Source organism: Pristis pectinata, chromosome 4 (assembly GCF_009764475.1).
Source record: "Pristis pectinata isolate sPriPec2 chromosome 4, sPriPec2.1.pri, whole genome shotgun sequence".
Classification (NCBI taxonomy): Eukaryota; Metazoa; Chordata; class Chondrichthyes; order Rhinopristiformes; family Pristidae; genus Pristis; species Pristis pectinata.
This window is the reverse complement of record NC_067408.1, coordinates 117,421,789-117,443,927: the sequence shown is the minus strand read 5'-3', so window position 1 is coordinate 117,443,927 and position 22,139 is coordinate 117,421,789. Positions and strand designations below refer to the sequence as shown.

At 44.1% G+C, this 22,139-nt stretch overlaps 1 protein-coding gene across 7 annotated transcripts in view; it reads left to right on the top strand.

Annotated features, from left to right (window-relative positions):
• LOC127570033 (glucose-6-phosphate exchanger SLC37A1-like) overlaps positions 1 to 22,139 on the top strand; it is an 87,989-nt gene that overhangs the window by 16,363 nt on the left and 49,487 nt on the right. For 4 of the 7 annotated variants that reach the window (XR_007956290.1, XR_007956291.1, XM_052015249.1 and 1 more), the window contains exons 1-4: positions 530 to 1,190; positions 3,831 to 3,912; positions 17,719 to 17,848; positions 21,958 to 22,036. Coding sequence is in view for 5 of the 7 variants with exons in the window: in XM_052015249.1 (XP_051871209.1) it covers positions 1,135 to 1,190; positions 3,831 to 3,912; positions 17,719 to 17,848; positions 21,958 to 22,036 (347 nt within the window). In the remaining 2 variants the exon portion in view is untranslated. Of the gene's footprint in view, positions 1 to 529; positions 1,191 to 3,830; positions 3,913 to 17,718; positions 17,849 to 21,957; positions 22,037 to 22,139 lie in introns of those variants that run through there. The other 3 variants (XM_052015247.1, XM_052015245.1, XM_052015246.1) reach the window with 1 other exon arrangement.

The following is a 22,139-nucleotide window of genomic DNA, read 5'->3' as shown; positions in this document are numbered from 1 at the left end:
GACAGAGACACCAGACCTGTACACAATATTTCAGATATGATCCCACCAGGACTCTGTAAAATTGCAGTAAGATGTCTTCACTCTTGTGCTCGACCGCCCTTACAATAAAAGAAGAAAAACAAAGTCCATTTTAGTGCAAAGTGATCAAAGTGGTCACAGTGTTGCTAAACTGTAGTGATTAGGGTTGTGCCAGTTGTTTCAAGAACCAAATGTCTGAAGGGAAGCCGCTGTTCCTGAACCTGGTGGTGTGGGACTTCAGGCTTCTGTACCTCCTGCCTGATGGTAGCTGCGAGAAAATGGCACGGCCCAGATTATGGGGATCTTTGATGATGGATGTTGCCTTCTTGAAGCAGCGCCTCCTACCGATGGTGGGGAGGGATGTGCCCGCGATGTATTGGGCAGAGTCCACTACTGTCTGCAGCTTCTTGCATTCCTACGTATTCAAATTGCTGTACAAGATCATCCATTCCAGCTAACACCCCCCTAATTATGAAGAACAGCCTTGTGTGCTACCTTTAAACTGCACGGACTGTTTTCCTGTGATGATGTTGATGAATGTTGCCTTCTTGAGGCAGCGCCTCCTGTAGATACTCCCGATGGTGGGGAGGGATGTGTCTGTGATATATGGGAATTAGTTCAAACTGGGTTATGAAACCACCACAGATAATTACCTTGTTGAAACCTTATCTGACACATGACTAAAGAATGGTCATTAGGGGGAACAGCTTTTGATGCCTTCAGCAGAACAGAACACCCATGGCATGTGTAGTGAAAGAAAGCAGTTAACAATAGAGAATTTGAGGTTGAATACTCCCTGTATGTTAATGTACCTGTGACGTTGTTAACAGTGAGATTAAGGAAGAGATACCGTCATTGCAATACAAAACTCAGCACTGACAACGCTCACCATCAGTTTCAGCAAATGTTTTTAATAATTTGACTGTTAATCATAATTAACACTCTTTCTATTGTAGTTTTTGGGAGAAGACCTGGAAGAGGAAGGGAAGGATGAAATCTCTCGTCACCAAGCCTTAGTGTGGATAGACTGAAATCTTTGAAACCTGGACCATCTGCTTTAAAAGCAACAACGTCAACTCTTTTACTTGTAGGAGTCCAGCAAACGGGGAGCAATCAATGGCATCAGTTCCTCTGGGGATTCACTTTCTAACTTCATTTACACGGGACCAATGGTGAGTGTGGCTTTAAGGAAGCTATTTTCTTTTGCAGTTTTATCTTAATTGGGGCTTATCTGTTTTTGCTTTTTACATACAATATGCGGTACATACAATATGTGGTGTTTGTAGATCCTGTTACAATGGTGCCAACTATGTGCAATAAAAGATTAGTTTTACCTAATCATCACTTGGGTAAACATACACTCCTAAAGTAGTAAGAAAGAAGAGATGAATAGTAGAATTGATTTTAATTCCTGTAGTTTGGTGTGGTTCAGAATTGTGCATAGTTCTGATAGTTTTGAAAATTAACCTGTCTTTAAATTGTGTACTAATGGTGCTGTTTTGGGTAAAAATTTATACCAATAGTGTGTGGAGAGGAGTTCTTTTCCTGGTTATATTCTGCCTGATGTTCACTGTAAATGTCAAACCTTTAGTACTTCCTCTCTGCATAGTTCCCTTTCTGAGAGGTTGAACAAGTTCATCTTGTTTCTGCATCTGGGTGGCAGTTGCAGGCTTGAATTATTCTATTTTCTATGATGCACATGGTATGCTGATATATTATGCCAAGACCCAGACCTGAGAAAGGTAACTCACTGTTGTGGAGTCCTCAGTGTTGGTGAGACATTAGGTTTCACAAAATCTTGCAGCATCTAATGCCCAGAAAGTGTAAGCAGAAGGCATCCAGCTGTGATATCTGGTAGAGAAATTATCAAGAATTAAAGGGCAGACAAGGTTAATAAAAGTTCTTTTCAAAGAAACCTTTTTATAGGAAATGTTATTAAACCTGCATTGAGGGTAGATGTTGAGACGGCATTTCCTTTGGCAGGAGGATCTCGAACTGGTGTCTTGTGGAGGTGTATAAAATCACAAGGGGCATAGGGTGAATGCACACCATCTTTTTCCCAGGGTTGGGGAATCAAGAATTGGAGGGTATGGGTTCAGGTGAAAGGGGAGAGATTTAATAAGAATCTGAGGGGGGGGGGGCAGAAGGTACTCTGACTGTCTACTCTATCTTTGCCTCTCATAATCTTATAAACCTCCATCAGGTCACCCCTCTGCCTCCACCGCTCCAGAGAAAACAACCCGTTTGTCCAACCTCTCCTTGTAGCTCACACCCTGTAATCCAGGCAGCATCCTGGTGAACCTGTTCTGCAGCCTCTCCAAAGCTCCCACACCCTTCCTGTAATGGGGCGACCAGGAAGTACCTGAAATAAGAAGAATGTAACCATTACTCACCTCAATGACAAATATTTTGCAAAAAAATTGAAGAGTCAGTACCTCTCCTTGCTGAGAAGCTGATGTCACAAAACTTGGGGTGGCACTTTTACTGATGAAAAACATGATGATGCTGGAGGAACTCAGCAGGCCAGGCAGCATCCGTGGAGAAAAGCAGGCAGTCAACGTCTCAGGTCAGGACCCTTCTTCAGGACTGAAGATAGGAAAAGGGGAAGCCCAATATATAGGAGGGAAAAGCAGAGCAGTGATAGGTGGACAGAAGAGGGGAGGCAGGGTGGGCACAGGGTGGTGATGGGTAGATTCAGGTAAGAGATAGTGATGGGCAGGTGTGGGGGAGGAGGGGAGAGCAGATCCACCGGGGGATGGGGCAAAGGTATGGAGAGAAAGGGAAAGAAAGTTAGAAAAAAAGAGGATAGGAAAAGGAAGAAGAGAAGCATGGGGGGGGGGTGGGGAAGGGGGTGGGGATTACCTATAGTGGGAGAATTACTTTTACTCCATGATAACTCTACAAGTAAAATGTGCATACCGTAAATAAAGGGTGTTACATTGGGTGATGATTCCTCACCACGTGGCTCATGGATCATTCAGAACTTTGACTGATGATGCTGCATTTTGAGCTTCTCTGGGATGTTCAAATCCTATCACTGCTGTCATACGTATGGCATGCACACTCTCTTGTGACACTCTTGTTCATTCACACTTGTTGTGTTCACTATTCCCGACACTGACAATCCACGTGTTCCTGCACACTGCCACTTTGCGATATGCCATGTTTGTAATTCAATATGAACTGGTCAGGCCGAAGCATTCCTGGCCAGGGCTTGTACCTTCCAGTGAGGGGGAGATCCAGCATCTTTCTACCTGTCACCTATACCAGTCCCAATCATCAATCACTCCTGTGCCCAGAGCATTGCATTGGCTTCTGGTTAATGAATACTTGGATTTTAAAATTCTCATCCTTGTTTTAAAGTCCCTCCATGGCCTTGTGAGCCAACTCTCTCGAATATCCTATAACTTGCACATTTTCCACTCTGGCCCTTGTTTTCATTGCTGCACAACTGTTTCCATTCACTGGCACTGAAGATCTCTAAATCTCTCCTTTAGCCATGTTTCCTCTCTGCTACTCCCTCCTTGTCACCAAGATTTTGGTCACCTGTACTACCTTATGCAGCTATGTGCCCAATTTTGATTGTTGATTGCTCCTGTGAAATGCCTTGGAATATCTCACTGTTATTTTCTCTGTCAATATTGTGTGATGCACGTGCAGAGCTGCATGCAAGTGTGTTCACACGTGCATTCATTCTGTCATTGATGAGTGTTGCATCGTTGTTGCATGTTTATACACCAACAAAGTTGGATGGGAAACTGTTTTAACAACAAAAGAACATGATACAAACTTGAGAAAATATTTTTTTCCAGCTACAGAACATTCACACTAGTTCTGACCTTCCTGCTGTACACGGCCTATCACCTGTCCCGGAAACCAATCAGCATTGTCAAGGTGAGAGCTCGTTTTATTTTGAAGCACAGTCAGCATGTACGTGCAGTCATGCCATCCAAAGTTGAGGGCAGGGGCAGGTGTTGGAAGGCTGTAGTGCAAGGTATCAATTGAGCACTGATCCCACCTGTTGTCTGGTCTTTACAAACAAGTTGCAGACGAGTTCCCATGGGTCAGTGTCGAAGGCTTCGAGTAATGAGTGGAAAGCAAACTGATTCTCAGACTGTCATGTGTGGGGAAGTTTTGAGCTTATTGTCTTGCCTTTGTGCGGTGCATTGCTGCTATAATCCATAGATGCAAATACATATTATAGTATCGTGTGCCTTTTAAAAATATTGAGGCCAATTTGCCTATTACACTCTGTGTTGGCTGTTTGTCCAATTAGCCTTAGAACTCCTGCTTATAAGGTAGAGAAACTCAAGTTTGCCTTTTGGATCTCCTGCCCCCTCCCCCATTTAATAAGATCGTGGCTAATCTTTTACCTTAGTTCCACTTTCCATATCCCTTGATTTCCCTAGATGTAGGGAGGATGACTAGAACCAGGGGTTACAGCCTCTCATTCAGGATTAAGATGAGAAGAAACTTGTTCATCCAGAGGGTGGCAAATTCTTGTAATTTTCTACATAAGTAGGCTATGGAATCTCAAGCAGGAATCAATCTGCTGGAGGAACTCAGTGGGTTGAACAGCATCTGGGGCGGCGAGAAAGGAATTGTCGACTCTTCAGGTCCAAAGCTGAGAGGGGAGATGGCCGGTATAAAGGGGAGAGGGGGAGTGGTGAAACAAGTGATTGGTGGACTGAGGAGGGGTGAAGGATGATTGGCAGGTCAAGGGGAAGAGTTGGGAGTCAAAGGCAGGTGGATGATGGAATCTCAGTTGATGAGTATATTCAAGATGGAGATCAATAGACTTTAAGGTATTAAGGAGATATAGGGTTGGTATAGGAAGGTGGCCCTGAGGTGGAGAATCAGTCATGACCTTGTTGAATGGTGGAGAAGATACAAGGGGCTGATTGTTTTTTATTACAAAAATAAACTTTATTCACAAAAAAAATTGAAGTACAACAGACACAGTGCCTGGCTCTGTTATATTCAAAGTGTTGTTCAGTCTACACATTCACAGTGTTAACGGTTCTATACGTTGGTTGTGTTCACACATTTGTGTACATGGCACCATTGTCACTCATGCGGCCTCCTGGTAAGATACAAACTTAGTGTTTGAGGAGCTTCTCCCCTGGACTTAGCCACTTTCTCTGTAGCTGTGACACTTTACTCTGCATTCTGTTATTGTTTTGCCTTGTACTGCCTCAATGCACTGTGTAATGAATTGATCTGTATGAACAGTGGGCAAGACAAGTTTTTCACTGTACCTCAGTATAAGTGACAATAATAAACTAATACCAATTCCATCTAGATAACTTCATGGATAGGAGAGGTTTAGAGGGCTACCTGCCAAACGCAGGCAGATGGGACTAGCTCGCTGGGCAACACAGTCGGCATGGACGAGTTGGGCCGAAGGGCCTGTTTCCGTGCTGTATGACTCTATGACTGTCTACTTAGGTACAGTGAAAAACTTTGTTTTGCATGCCATCCATACAGATCATTTCATGACCTCAGTGCATTGAGGTAGTACAAGGGAAAACAATAACAATGCAGAATAAAGTGTTACAGTTACAGAGAAAGTGCAGTGCAGGCAGACAATAAGGTGCAAGGCCATGACGAGGTAGATTGCGAGGTCAAGAGTCCATCTTATTGTACAAGGGAACCATTCAATAGTCTTATAACAGTGGAATAGAAGCTGTGCTTGAGCCTGGTGGTACATGTTTTCAGGCTTTTGTATCTTCTGCCTGATGGGGGGGGGGGGGGGGGGTCTTTGATAATGTTGACCACTTACTGAGGCAGCTAGAAGTGTAGACAGAGTCCATGGAGGGGACGCTAGTTTCCGTGACCTGCTGAGCTGTGTCCACAACTCTGCAGTTTCTTGCAGTCCCGGGCAGAGCAATTGCCGTACCAAGCTGTGATGCATCTGGATTAGATGCTTTCTATGGTGCATCGATTTAAAAACTCCTGCGCCCCTTTAAAATTGTGCTTTTTGTTTCTTCTCATTCCTCAACTGAAAGTACTTCACTTCAGACTTAGTTTTTTTTGGAAGCCCGTAGAATACCTGAAGACAATCTGTCATCTACAATGAATGAAGAGGGGCAGTGAATTGAGGTACTGTCATTAGGACATGGCTCTGCAGTGTTGGGAGAGGCAGGTGCAGGAGTTGGTCTTCCAACAACCGTCCCGATAATTAATTATTTAAAACCTCTTACAGGAAAGCCTGCATTCTAATTTTCCTTGAATGTTTCTGACAATCCAAGATAAGGATTGTCCAATCAGTTGGCTGATTTGCATATAAGGAAGTACGTAAATTAATCTTGTTGGAAATGTACAGCAGCGGTGACATCCATTTACACAATATCTGTGTGTAAATTCCACGTTGCTTAATGAGAGAAAAACATCAACGCTGAATCACTTAAGGAGATAGAAGGGCAAGTGGCCATAAACTTAGTCCAATGTTATCTAAGAAGAAGTTTTTAAGGTGTACCTTAAATGAGGAAAGAGGGGTTTGAAAGTGAAGAGGTTTAGGGCCAGAATCCTAGAGTGTTGGACTTCAAAAGCATGCCAGCAATTAAAATAGGGGATGATCAGGAGACCAGAATTACAGGAAGGCAGATATCTCAGAGGGCTGGAGGGCTTTAGAGAAATAGTAATGTGGTAATGAGCTGGGTTCCGGGCTGTCTGGGGACAGGAATTGTGACTGCATAAATCAACATCGAATGCAGAACAGTACAGCATAGGAGCAGGCCCTTCGGCCCATGATGTCTGTACTGACCATGGTGCCAACTTAAACTGCACATCTGCCTGCATGTGGTCTATATCCCTTAATTCCCTGTATGTTTCTGTCTGTCTAAATGCCTCTTAAACATTGTTATCGTATCTGCTTCTGCCATGTTCTCTATCTCCAGGCATGAATTCCCTCCTTTGTCCTTGAGTGGTCCTACCCTTTCCCAAGTTCCCCTCTTGTTTTTAATGTTTGTATAAAATGCCTTGGAATACTCTCTAATCCTAACTTGCTAAGGGCACTTCATGGCCAATTTTAGCCCTCCTGATTCCCCATTTTAAGTTCTCTCCTGTATCCTTTATTTTCCTCAAAGGCCCTGTCCTATTTCAGTTTCCTAAACCTTACATATACTTCCTTATTCTTTTTAACTAAATCAGTTCATAGTTCTGCTCGAGGAACACATGCAGTTCCCCTGAAGAGTAGGTGGGGCCGTGATGTAGGTCAGCCCACTATTGTTAACAGTGCATGATATTTCACAACTTGAACTGTTGAAGAATCCGGTGAAAGTCTGGCTTTGCGAATAATACTCTGCTTCGGGTCCCTTTCAGAGCAAGCTAATAAATGCCGGCCTTGTCAGCGTAGCCAGCACCCTGTGAATGATTAAAAAGAATTATACATGTCTTTTTTTTAAACTGCCGTGCATTCCTCAAAAAAAATTAGTCACCCACTTTCTGCAGGCACAAACCACTCTCCCCTTACAGGCATATTACCAAATAGTACCTAGGTTTTATTATCTTTGTTAATCTGGCACTGAATAGCTACTAAACAAGATTTGCACGCGGTGTTGCAAGGTTATCAGACCACCAACGTGTCTGGGAAAGGCTTGGCAAAATGGAGACAACAAGAGGCTAGATGCTGGAAATCTGGATCAATGCACAGAGGGGCTGGAGGATCTCAGCGGGTCAGGCAGCATCCATGGAGGGAAATGGACAGTTGGCGTTTGGGGCCGAGACCCTTCATCAGGACTGGGAAGAAAGAGGGGAGATAGCCGGTATACAGAGGTGGGGGGAAGGGGTGGAGCAAGAGCTGACAGGTGAAGGGTGGGTCCAGGTGAGGGGAATGATAGGCAGTTGTGGGAGGAGTGGGGATGTTGTAAGAAGCTGGGAGGTGATAGGTGGAAGTAACAAGGGGCTGAAGAAGATGGAATCTGGTAGGAGAGGACAGTGGACCATGGAGTAACTGGAAGGAGGTGGGGAGGGGAACCGGTGGGAGGAGTGTGTGGGTGATGGGAAGATTGAGAGGGCGGGGGAGGAAAGAAGTGAGGTGATGGGGGTTGGTGGGTTAAAGAGGGAAAAAAGGGACAGGGGTGTTGTTACCGGAAGTTAGAGAAATCGATGTTCATGCCATCAGGTTGGAGACTACCAAGGCTTGGGGAAAACCTGGTGTCAGTGGCATCAATATCCCGGTGACCTCTGAGATGTGTGTTTTTCTTCAGTCAGGGATTTCATATGATGGTCTGAATGATGGTCTTAGTGGAACAGAGAGCGATGACTTAAGCTCAAAACCAGGTTGTTGAAGCAGCTTTGGTGGATGTAAGAAATGACGAAGGGAAGAAGCCACTTCAGAGTGGTGTACAGACCCTCTAAAGTAACCACATGATGGGACAATGTATAAAAGAAGAAATATTGGGAGCTTGTTGGAAAGATATGGCAATAGTCATGGGGATTTTAATATATGTATAGACTGGAAGCTCAGATAGGCAAGGGTGGCCTAATTGAAGAGTTCATGTATTTGGAATAGTGTCTTAGAGCAGCACATTCTGTAGTCAATCAGAGAGAGCAGTATTGTGTAATAAGACAATGAGTCGCCATGCTCTGGCACAGATACAAAAGCCTGTAAGCACGTACTACCAGGTTCAAGGTCAACTTCTATCCCATGTTATAAGACTATTGAATGGTTCCCTAGTATGATAAGATAGACTCTTGACCTCACAATCTACCTCGTTATGGTCTTGCACCTTATTGTCTGCCTGCACTGCACTTTCTGTGTGACTGTAATACTTTACTCTGCATTCTGTTATTGTTTTCCCTTGTACTACCTTGATGTACTGATGTAATGCAATGATCTGTATGGATGGCATGCAGAACACAATTTTCACTGTACCTCGGTACATGTGACAATAATAAACCAATTTACCAGTATGCGGGAGAGAGGATTGGTACCTTACATTTAATTAGGGATAATTACAAGGACATGAAAGCAGAGCCTGTAAAAGAGAATGGACAAATGCGGTCGAGGGATCTGTCAGATGAGATGCAGTGATGGACATTTCAGCAGATCTTTTAGAATGCTTTCCAATCAGAAGGTTTCCAGGAGGAGACCCACCATTCGTGGTTAACTAAAGGAGTTAAAGATAAAATCAAACTTGAAGAAAAGGATATAATTTCACAAAGATGGGTGAGGTCAGAGAGTGTACAGAATGAAAAAGCAGGAAAGACTGACCAAAAAGGTTAATCAGGAAGGAAAAGTGATGCAAAGCTAGCTAGAAATGTAAAAACAGTAAAAGTCTCCTACAGATATCAAAAAAAGTTAACATGGAGAACATGTGGAAAGGAAGTCTGGTGAATAGTGAAAAATGACAGTGGCAGATGAATTAAATAGAAAGGTTGCATTGGTCTCCACCATAGAGGATGCAGAAATAGCTGTCAATCAGGAGTCGGAAGGCAGGGACTGAAAATAGCTGTCAATCAGGAGTTGGAAGGCAGGGACTGAAAATAAAATATTACAGTCCCCAGGGAAGTAGAACTGAACCAATTCTTGGAGCTGTGAGCTGACGGACTCCATTCCAGGATCGTAAAGGAAACGGCCAGTGAGATAGTTGATGTGGAGAGGATGTTTCCTCTGGGGGAGAACATAGAACTGGGGATTGGTAGATGTATTTCTCTCAGAGGATTGTGGATCTTTGGAACTCTGTTCCTCGAAGAGCAGTGGAAGCATATTTTTAAGGCTGAGGTAGAGAGGTACTCAATAAACAGGGGTGTGAAAGATTACCGTGGGTAGGGGGAGTATGGAGCTGACGTTCCAGTCCGATTAGACTTGTTCTTATACAATGGGGGAGCATGCTTGAGGGGCTGATTAACCTGTTCCTGCTCGTGATTTGTATGTATGTGAAGTCAGTGTCTGATTGAAGGAATCCATTCAGCTGTTATGTTGTGCCCTTTCATAGACCTATTTAATTTTCTCAATTCTTTTACTCAATTTCCTATTTAATGATTGATACAGTCCTGGCATGAACTCCCTTGCTCTTTATTCTGAGGCTCAGTTAATAAAGGCAAACATCCTAATTTCCTTCCTTGACTACCTTATCCACCCTTTGATGTCAATCATTTCTTCTCTATCTCCATCACCCCCCCACCCCCCCCCCCCCCCCCCCCCCCCCCCACAGAAGCTGCTCAACCCGCTGAGTTCCTCCGGCAGATTGTGTGTTGCTCCAGATTCCAGTGTCTGCCGTCTCTGGTGTCTCCGCTCTTTGCCTTATTTATTTCATGTGGACATAAGTAGCATTGCTGAAATTTATTGTCCATTTCTGGTTCTTCTGAGATCAGAACACAGTTAAGAGGCAATCACTTTAATGGGTCTGTTGCCATTGACAGGATGGCAGTTTACCTGAAGCACTGTCTTGTCATGAGCACCATTACTGGTACTAGCTCTTTCACAAGAGCACAAGACAAGGGAGCAGAATTAGGCCATTCGGCCCATCGAGGCTGCTCCAAGGAAAAGGGAAAAAAGAAAAAGAAATGAGAAATTTTGGGGGGGGAGGTAAAAAAAAAGAAAAAAAAACTATTCTAACCCCAATTTCCAGCCTTATCCCCCTATCCCTTGATACCCCAACTATTTAGATATATGTCTATCTCTTCCTTAAACGCCTCCAATGATCTGGCTTCCACTGCTGTACGTGGCAAGGAATTCCACAAATTCACCACCTTCTGTCTAAAGAAATTTCTCCTCATCTCTGTTTTAAACCTGTACCCTCTAATTCTAAGATTGTGCCCTCTGGTCCTGGACTCACCCACCAAGGGAAACAGCCTAGCCACGTCTACTCTGTCCAGTCCTTTCAACATTTTAAATGTCTCTCTGAGGTCCCCTCTCATTCTTCTGTACTCCAGTGAGTACAGTCCAAGAGCCGACAAACGCTCATCATACGTAAGCCCTTTCATTCCAGGAATCATCCTCGTAAATCTCCTCTGAACCCTCTCCAACATCAGCACATCTTTCCTAAGATATGGGACCCAAAACAGTGCACAGTATTCCAAATGAGGCCTCAGTAGTGCCCCGTAGAGCCTCATCAACACTTCCTTACTTTTATACACTATACCTCTTGAAATGAATGCCAACATAGCATTCGCTTTCTTTCCTGCCGATCCGACCTGGTGGTTAACCTTTAAGGTATCCTGCACGAGTACCCCCAAGTCCCTTTGTACTTCTGTACTTTGAATTTTCTCTCCTTCTAGATAATAATCTGCCCGTTTATTTCTGTTTCCAAAGTGTACAACGACATATTTCTCAACATTGAATCTCATCTGCCATTTCCTTGCCCATTCTCCTAAACTATCTAGGTCTCTCTGCAGCCTGCCTGTCTCCTCAATACTCCTTACTCCTCCACCTATCTTGGTGTCATCCGCAAACTTAGCCACAAAACCATTTACTCCATCATCCAAATCGTTAATGTACAAGGTAAAAAGAAGCGGCCCCAACACCGACCCCTGCGGAACACCACTGATCCTTTTATTCCCACCCTTTGCTTCCTGCCAACCAGCCAATGCTCTACCCATTCTGTTATCCTACCTGTAATTCCATGACCTCTCATCTTATTAATCAGTCTCTTCTGTGGCACCTTGTCGAAGGCCTTTTGAAAGTCTAAATACACAACATTTGCCACCTCTCCCTTATCCACCCTACCTCTTTATTCTTAATTCCAAATTACTTGAATTTAAACTGAACCAGTTGTTATGGGGGCAAATTGAATTCTTTATCAGCTCCATTTTGGGCACAACCCTCCCCACCATCGAGGACATGCATCATTAAGGACCCTGACCAACCTCTTCTTGTTATTACCATCGGGGAGGAGGTATAGGAGCCTGAAGACCCGCACTCAATGATTCAGGAACAGCTTCTTCCCCTCCGCCATCAGATCTCTGAACGGCCCATTTTCTATTTTTTTCTTGCAATATTTGTTTTTTTTTAACTTATTGCAATTTTTACGTCTTTGCACTGTACGGCTGCTGCAAAACAGCACATTTCACATCATATAAGTCAATGATAATGAATCTGATTCTTGTTCCTGGTTGAATGGTCCAGTTCTCTTATTGCTAAAGCCTAATGACTTTTGTTCCATTACCATACTGCCGTGCTTTCTTCAGGGATCTCTTTGTGATCCCAAGTCCTTCAATCCACCACACTTCTAAATATCCCACCATTTATTGCGTTTCCTTGACTTGTCTGTTTTTCGCAAACATACCAGTTCACTCTTCTCCAGGCTGAATTCCACTTGCCAACTTGCTACCCACCATTGAAGGAGTCTAAGTTTTTTGCAGTCTACAGCTTTCTTCCTTAATTTCCACACGTTGCCAATTCTTGTTCAATTTTCAAACTTGATTATTCACACCAAAACAAAAATCAAGACCACAAGAAACTGCAGATGCTGGAAATCTGGAGCAACATGCAATCTGCTAGAGGAACTCAGCGGGTCAGGCAGCATCTGTGGAGGGAAATGGACCGTCAACATTTTGGGTCAAGACCCTACATCAGGACTCTCAAAATCAAATTACCCACCTCTGAGCTCTGCAGGACTTTACTACCAACGGTCTTCCAGTCCCTTTGGTTCTGCTGACCCTACTTTTTGCTTCCTTGGGCCCCTTTCCCTTGGGCCTATCAGCTTTTCACTTTCCTGATCATTCTCTGTCAAACATCTTGCTCAAAGTCCACCTAGATTAGATTACACGTACTCCCCTCATTGACTCTCTCTGCTGCCTCCTCAAATACTCTAGTCAAGCCTAAAGCAACCTTCCCTAAACAAACAGAATGGTTTGCAGATATTGAAATAGAGATGCAGCCAATTGAGCAGGATGTTTGTTTCTGGATAGCAGCCTGTATTTGCTGCTGATAAGGGAATCGTTGATATCAGCAACCTGTTCTCAGAGAACAATAGACATTACTTGTCTCATAAATTCTTGGCGCCTTCCTTGTTTCAATTTTAAATTAGTAGATAGGACTTAGTTTAATGCTTGCCGTAGTGTTGCTGACTTCATTAGGGATAGCTGTACACATTCTAATAGCCTATTTTGTTTGTGTTTAACTTTGAACCACTCCCTCTGGATTGAGGATGACTTGTTTCCACTCCAGTTCTGTGCATTTTGAGGTGACCATTCTGAGGTCCTGCAGGCTCTTCCACAGTTGGGGCAGGAGGTGAAAATCAGAACTGCAGATGCTGGGAATCTGAAATAACAACAGAAAATGCTGGAAGCATTCAGCAGGTCAGGCAGCATCCCTCTATCTCACACTCCTCCATATGCCTCTCCAACAAACTCTTGAACCTGCCCAATGTATCCGCCTCCACCACCACCCCAGGCAGCGCATTCCATGCACCAACCACTTTCTGGGTGAAAAACCTCCCCCTGACATCTCCCCTGAACCTCCCACCCATAACCTTAAGCCATGTCCTCTTGTCCTTGAGCACTTGGTGCCCAGAAAAGGAGGCGCTGACTGTCTACTCTATCTATTCCTCTCAATATTTTATACACCTCTATCATGTCTCCTCTCATCCTCCTCCTTTCCAGTGAATAAAGCCCTAGCACCTTAAGCCTCTCATCATATTCCATACTGCTCTAATCCAGGCAGCATCCTGGTAAATCCCTTCTGCACCCTCTCCAACGCCTCCACATCCTTCCTATAATGCGGCGACCAGAACTGAACACAGTACTCTAAGTGTGGTCTAACTCGAGTTTTGTAAAACTGCATCATCACTTCGCGGCTCTTAAACTCAATCCCATGATATATGAATGCTAACATCCCATAGGCCTTCTTAACTGCTCTATCCACCTGTGAGGCTACTTTCAGTGAACTGTGAATATGAACCCCCAAATCCCTCTGCTCCTCTACAATGCCAAGTACCTTGCCATTTACCTTGTACTCTGCCCTGGAGTTTGTCCTTTCTAAGTGTACCACCTCACACTTCTCCGGATTGAACTCCATCTGCCACTTGTCAGCCCAGCTCTGAATCCTATCAATATCCCTCTGCAAGCTTCGACAGCCCTCCACACTATCCACAACACCGCCGATCTTAGTGTCGTCCGCAAACTTACTAACCCAGCCTTCCACCACCTCATCTAAGTCATCTATAGATATCACAAAAAGTAGAGGTTGCAGAACCGATCCCTGCGGGACACCACAAATCACTGCTCTCCAATCCGAGGGCACTCCCTCCAACACAACCCTTCTGCTTTCTACAGGCAAGCCAATTCCTAATCCACACAGCCAAGCTTCCCTGGATCCCTTGGCTTCTGAAATTCTGAAGAAGCCTACCATGAGGAACCTTATCAAAAGCCTTACTAAAATCCATATAGAACACATCTGCAACACTACCCTCATCAATCTTCCTCGTCACCTCCTCAAAGAACTCCATCAGGGTTGTGAGGCAAGATCTTCCCTTCACAAAGCCACGCTGGCTGTCCCTAATCAGTCCATGATTCTCGAGGTGTTCATAGATCCTATCCCTTAGAATCCTTTCTAACAGCTTACCCACCACAGACGTGAGACTCACCGGTCTGTAATTCCCTGGACTATCCCTACTACCTTTTTTGAACAAGGGGACAACATTCGCCACCCTCCAATCCTCCGGCACCACCCCCGTGGACAACGAGGACTCAAAGATCCTTACCAGCGGTTCAACAATCTCCTCCCTCGCCTCTCGAAGCAGCCTGGGGAATATTCCGTCAGGCCCCAGAGATTTATCTGTCTTGATATTATTTAACAACTACAACACATCCTCTCTCTTGACATCTACAACCTTGAGAACATTACCCATACCAGCACTCCCTTCCGCGTCATCGAGACCCCTCTCCTTGGTGAATACCGAAGAGAAATATTCATTGAGAACTTCTCCCACTTCCGCCGCCTCCAGGCACATTCTCCCACCATTGTCTTTAATCGGACCTACCTTTACCCCAGCCATCCTCCTACCCTTCACCTACGTGAAAAAGGCCTTGGGATTTTCCTTAACCCTACTAGCCAACGCCTTTTCATGTCCCCTTCTAGCTCTCCTCAGCCCTTTCTTAAGTTCCTTCCTCACTACTCTATATTCCTCACGGGCCCTGTCTGAACCTTGCTGCTTATACCTGATGTACGCTGCCTTCTTCTCCCTAACTAGACGTTCCACCTCTCTCGTCACCCACCGTTCCTTCACCCTGCCATTCCTTCTCTGCCTCACCGGGACATATTTATCCCTAACATCCGGCATAAGATCCCTGAACATCGACCACATCTCCATAGTATACTTCTCTTCAAAAAGGACATCCCAATTTACACTCCCAAGTTCTCTCCCTGTAGCCTCATAGTTCGCCCTCCCCCAATTAAATATCTTCTTGTCCTCTTTGCACCTGTCCCTGTCCATGACAATTTTAAAGGTTATGGAGCAATGGTCACTGTCCCCTAATGGCTCTACCAACCAATAGATCCTTCACCTGAACCAGTTCATTTCCTAAAACTAGATCTAGCATGGCATTCCTTCTAGTCGGCCCATCGACATACTGCGTCAGGAATCCCTCCTGGACACACTTAACAAATTCCATCCCATCTAAACCTTTGGCACTAAGCAGGTTCCAGTCTATATTTGGGAAGTTGAATTCTACCATTATAACAGGTCTGTTATTTTTGCTTCTCTCCAAACACTGCCTGCCAATCTGCTCCTCTATATCTCTACTGCTACCGGGGGGCCTATAAAATACTCCTAGCAGAGTAACTGCTCCTTTCTTGTTCCTTACTTCCACCCATACGGACCCCAGAGATGATCCTTCTACAACATCCATCCTTTCCGCAGCCGTAACATTGTCCCTGACCAGTATCGCCACTCCTCCTCCTCTTCTCCCCACTTCCCTATCCCTCTTCAAACACCGAAAACCAGGAATATTCAATATCCATTCCTGCCCTGACATCAGCCACGTCTCAGTAATAGCCACAATATCATAGTCCCCCATACTTATCCAAGCCCTCAGTTTATCTCCATTTTGTAGAAGAGAAGCTTTTATTGTTTCAGTTTCACTATCCAGCATCAGAGCTGAGGAGGAGAGAGAATCAGAATCAGGTTTATTATCACTGGCAAATGATGGGAAATGTGTTGTTTTGTGGCAGCAGTACAGTGCAGAGACATAAAATTACTATAAATTACAAAATAAATAAATAGTGCAAAACAAAAGGAATAACAAGGCAGTGTTCATGGATCGTTCAGAAATGTGATGGCGGAGGGGAAGAAGCTGTTCCTGAATCATTGAGTGTAGGTCTTCAGGCTCCTGTACCTCCTCCCCGATGGCAGTAACGAGAAGAGGGCGTGTCCCAGGTGGTGAGGGTCCTTAGTGACGGATGCTGCCTTCTTGAGGCACCATCTCTTGAAGATGTCCTCAATGGTAGGGAGCGTTGTGCCTGTGATGGAGCTGGCTGAGTCTACAACTCTCTGCAGCCTCTTGTGATCCTGTGCATTAGAGGCTCCACACCAGGTGGTGATGCAGCCAATCAGAATGCTCTCCGCTGTACATCTGTAGAAATTTGCATGAGTCTTGCTGGAATCTGGAGCAATTGAATTCAGGGAAACAAGTTAGTTTAGGTAGCAGAAAAAGTGAGGAGGTTGGAACAAAGCAAATTCCACTGACGGGTGAAGCAATGGGGCAGTTAAAATGAAATTAAGCTTCTTTAGCTGCACAGTCTGTTTTTAATGTAGCAGATTTAGTGATAACTGCTTTTTGGCAAATACCTTCCAGATTGAAAGAATTTATTGCTCATCTTCCCTCTGTTTAACCTTAATTACCTGCTCTATTACCTGACCTTCCTGATACTGATATAGATTTGTGACTCCTTTAGACCTCCCCTTAACCTTCTCTGCTCTGTGGGCAGAACGTCAGTCAATGTAAGGACTTGGGAGAAAGTTTTTCGATGATTCTGATTAGTTTATTGTCACCAGGGTACAATTGAATTCTTTGCTCGCATGAAGCTCACAAAGTTTCACACAGAGGGTGGTGGGTGTATGGAATGAGCTGCCTGAGGAAGTGGTTGAGGCAGGTACAATAGTATCATTTAAAGAAGCAGTTGGCATGTACCACGGGGCTCAAGGACAGCTTCTGTCCCGCTGTTATAAGACTATTCAACAGTCGTCTAGTACAATAAGATGAACTCTTGACTTCACAATCTACCTCATTATGACCTTGCACCTTATTGTGTGCCTGCACTGCACTTTCTCTGTAACAGTAACACTTTATTCTGCATTCTGTTATTGTTTTACCTTGTACTACCTCAATGCAATGTGTGATGAATTGACCTGTATGACAAGACAGTTTTATTAGTCACATGTACATCGAAACACATAGTGAAATTGTGTAGAGCGTTCTGGGGGCAGCCCACAAGTGTCGCCATGCTTCCAGCGCCAATACAGCATGCCCACAAGTTTTTCACTGTACCTCGGTGCAAGTGACAATAATAAACCAATTTGCAGGGGCAGGGCTTGGAGGGATATGGGCCAAATGCAGGAAATTGGGACCAGCTGGGTGGGCACCATGGTCGGCATGGACTGGTTGGGCCAAAGGGCCTGTATAGGTCTGTATTACTCTGAGTAAATAGTGATTGGTTTGGAGGGCATAGTGTTTGAGGGAGCAGGAGGTCTCTATGGTGCATCTGTATGTGTCCACACTGTTTTATAATGGAATGTGCTTTTTTTTATATAGAGTGCATTGCACATGAATTGTTCAATGGCCAATGAAATTGAACTCTACAGCTACAAGGAGCATTTGATTCAAGCTCAGCTGCTGGGAAAGCCCTTTTCCAATGACACGTGGTGTAGCTGGGCACCCTTCGGTGAGTGATCACACTGGGATCGGGAAGGACTATTTTTGAGCGTATTCATTTTGTGATAAAAATAACGATAATTACAGGTTGAATGGGAGGATAATCAGTGTGTTGGGATGGGTGTCAGAGGAGCAGAATCACTGGATATTAAAGGCAGCGTCTCAGGCTGGTTAACACTAAGGGAAAAAGTCAAATACGTTTGTAGGTTTTGTTCGAAGGGGGCATTGCTTATAAAAACTGGGAGGTACTAGTGATCCTATTACGCAACCTTAATGTGACCCCAGTGCAGTGTCTAAAACTGAGGTTTGATGGCAAGCAGTTTTAAAAAGTAACAAGACAGATTTGCCAGGCCAGTGTGTGGAATGGAGCAGAAAATATTATAAAATAAATTATCTTCAGGATCATGGGATGAAATAACAGAAGTGTTTAAAATTAAAATAATGAAAGATGTTGGCAGAGTATAGTATTAATGGTAGGACTGTTGGCAGTGTGGAGGATCAGAGGGATCTTGGGATCCGAGTCCATAGGACGCTTGAAGCAGCTGCACAGGTTGACTCTGTGGTTAAGAAGGCATATGGTGTATTGTCCTTCATCAATCGTGGAATTGAATTTGGGAGTCGGGAGGTATTGTTGCAGCTATATAGGTCCCTGGTTAGACCCCACTTGGAGTACTGTGCTCAGTTTTGGTCGCCTCACTACAGGAAGGATGTGGAAGCCAGAGAAAGGGTGCAGAGGAGATTTACAAGGATGCTGCCTGGATTGGGGAGCATGCCTTATGAAAACAGGTTGAGTGAACTCGGCCTTTTCTCCTTGGAGTGACGGAGGATGGGGGGGGGGACCTGATAGAAGTGTATAAGATGATGAGAGGCATTGATCGTGTGGATAGTCAGAGGCTTTTTCCCAGGGCTGAAATGGTGGCCACAAGAGGACACAGGTTTAAGGTGCTAGGGAGTAGATGTAGAGGAGATGTCAGGGGTAAGTTTTTTTCACTCAGAGAGTGGTGAGTGCGTGGAATGGGCTGCTGGCAACGGTGGTGGAGGCGGATACGATAAGGTCTTTCAAGAGACAGATAGGTACATGGAGCTTAGAAAAATAGAGGGCTATGGGTAAGCCTAGTAATTTCTAAGGTAGGGACATTTTTGGCACAGCTTTGTGGGCCAAAGGGCCTGTATGTGCTGTAGGTTTTCTGTGTTTCTAATTAGGCTGTTTCCTGTAGTTAAGGCACTGTTAACAAGGGACTGGTAAAATAATATTAAGTTTGAGAGATTTAGAACAGCGCACTGGAGGAACTCTTCACACAAGGCTGTGAAATTCATGGATTAACATTCAAAGCAGAATCTGTCAATATTTAACAATCAAAGGGTGAATGAGAAAAATGGAATGTGTGATTTTATAATGGGTCCTGCTAATGTGAACAGAACTCTGTGCTTCCGTGGAGTCTAAACACCAACACATTGGTTGGGCTCAAAGGCCTGTTTCTGTGTTAGGAAGGAGAAGCAGCAATAGTCGTTCAGTCTCTGGAGCTTGCTCCGCCATTCAATAAGGTCATGGCTGATCCTCTACAACATGTTCACCATCTCTCTATGTGTGAGCTATTAAATAGATTAAGTTTTTAAGTACATTAAGTTTTATTGAGACTAAATCATTTGACTGATGAAACCCTCCATGTATTTTGAAAGAAGCAAGTGCAAACCATTAAGCAGTGAGATTTCTCATCTTCAAAACCCACCAATCCTCCAACATCTGTCATCTTGTCTTTTAAATACCGCAGAGTGATGCGTGTGGGTATTAGTGGCAGTCTGGTATCTGACTTGGGAATAGGACAAAGGCTGAGCTATTGGACTTGAGCCCTAGAAGTGCCTCCTGGGTTTGTTTGCCCTCTTGTGCCTTCCAGTAAGGATCATCACCTCTTGAAATGCAGTGAGAAGCCAGGGCGAATTTACTTTGCTTTCTCCTTTCTCATCTCCCCAATGACAGAAGCACTGTGACTGTTTTCTCAGTGCCTGTTTAGCTGTTATTCACTGAATTCTTTATGCTGTTTCTGGTTCCCTGTTAGAACTGGTAAAGTTCTTACTAAATTCAGGACTGAGAGCCTTTCTGAGATGTATCTCAGACTGTGCGCACTGTTGATCAAATATTGCAGCTTATTTTGAAACCATGAACTAATTTTAAAGGGCTAGGACCTTTCCCTCACGGTCCTCCTGGTGTATGTCACAATACGTGAAGCCTGTCTGATTTCCTGTATAATTTTTGCGAATTGGTAAATGCAGTTTATTTAAACAAGTTTTAATGCAAATCCAGGAATTAACATGAAGTGCAAATGTTTCTGTGTTGAGATAGAGTCTGGCTCCAAGGGTTACATCATTTCCTGAATCATTCGAAGTTGTTTTCCTACACAACACACCCAGGTTACACAGAGCTCTGTTGACATATTTTACACATTTGGTCCATGCGTTTTAAAATTAATACCTCAAAGATGATAATACCTCAAATCTGCACACAGATTAATATTTGGTCAGTCATTGCTTTTAAAATGTGGCCATGAATGTCACCAGTGTGTTGGTGAAAATACATTTAGTGTTGCGGTTAAGTTACTGGACTTGCCTCCTGGACCATCGATACAGAGGATGGTTTGATTCCCAGCTTGGAAGTTAAACTTTGACTGATTGGGCTAAACCAAGAATAAAAAGAAAGTATCAGTACTAATGACTGTGAAACTACCAGATTGTTTGAAACCAATCTGCTCCACTGTGATTCTCCAGGGAAGGAAACCTGCCATCTGTGCTATTTGTGACTCCAGAGCCACCATTGAGATTGACTCTCAGCTGCTTCCTGGTTAAAGAGGAAATTATGTGTGAATTAATCTGTCTGGATGGCAAGCAAAAGCTTTTCACTGTACCTCACTTCATGTGACAATAGTAAACCAATTCCAGTTCCAGTTGGCGATGGACAGTAAACACAGGTATTTCCAGTGATGCCCACATCCTGTAAAAGAGTGGGCAAAAACTGTGTAGTGAGTCTTGGAGACTGAAATCAGAACTGTGTCAGTTCTATTTAAGTTTGGCCGATTCTGGAGCTCTCTCCTGCCTTGGTTGCCAATAGCCCCCCATCCAATTCTGTTTATATTCACCATCAAATGGATAACTGTATTAATGCCAGCTGCCTCTGCGTATACCATATACCAGGAACCTCGTACAGTGGGCCAGCTAGACGGTTTTTGGTTCCCTCTCTCTGGGAAAACAGCTGTGTGCATTCACCCTATCTATGGCCCTCATGATTCTGTACACTTCTGTAAGGTGACCCCTCACTCCCATTTTCCAAAGAATAAAGTCCTAACCTGCCCAACCTCCCTATAACTCAGGCCCTCGAGTCCTGGCAACATCCTCGTAAATCTCTGCGCTCTTTCCAACCTAATGACATCTTTTCTCTAACAGGGTGACCAAAACTATACACCACAGTCCAGACGTGGCCTCACCAGTGTCTTGTACAATTAGATTATTTGAAGGAACAGATCAAATACAAACTCCGATCTTGTCACACCCATATATCTAGCAACAATCTGATCTACAGCATATTATAATTTGTTTAAATAAACTGCATTTACCAATTCGCAGAGATTATACAGGAAATCAAACAGACGTCACATACACCAGATGCATCTTGAAAGAATGATCCTGAGCCCTTTAAAATTAGTTCATGGGTTCAAAGCACGTTGTGGTGTTTCATCTACGATGGACACAATGAGTCCTAAATACTCTACTCTTAACATGTGGTGTGGAACTGCAGCCGTAATAATTGGAAAAAGGCGATACATTTTCCTTTCCTAATTTTTTGCAGAAACATTTGACAAGCCTGTGTTGTGAGTGAATTTGGCTTCAGAACGTATTTGAGTTTAACACTGAGTTACTGTTGGTAGAAGGAGGCCCTTTGGCATGAAACCAGGCACCTATAGCTATCCATTTGGCAATGACACCAGGCTGGGCGCTTGTTGGCTGGCAAACCCTTGCAAACCCCCCACGGCAGGGTTGGAGGGATGGGGAAAAATATTAAAATAAATTTTGCAAAGTTATTTTCTGCGGCATCTAATTATTGTACCTTATGTTTAAATTAAACTGTAGATAAAAGTAATTACAAGCAGCTGCTGGGGGCGCTGGATTACTCCTTCCTCTGTGCCTATGCTGTTGGAATGTACGCCAGGTAAGATCTCAGTATGAAATAACACAAGTGTGAAGACAGCGCTGAGTTTCCCAGGGAGCAGTTTTTCCTCCAGAGGGTACTGTCTCATTCTGTTCAGTGGCTT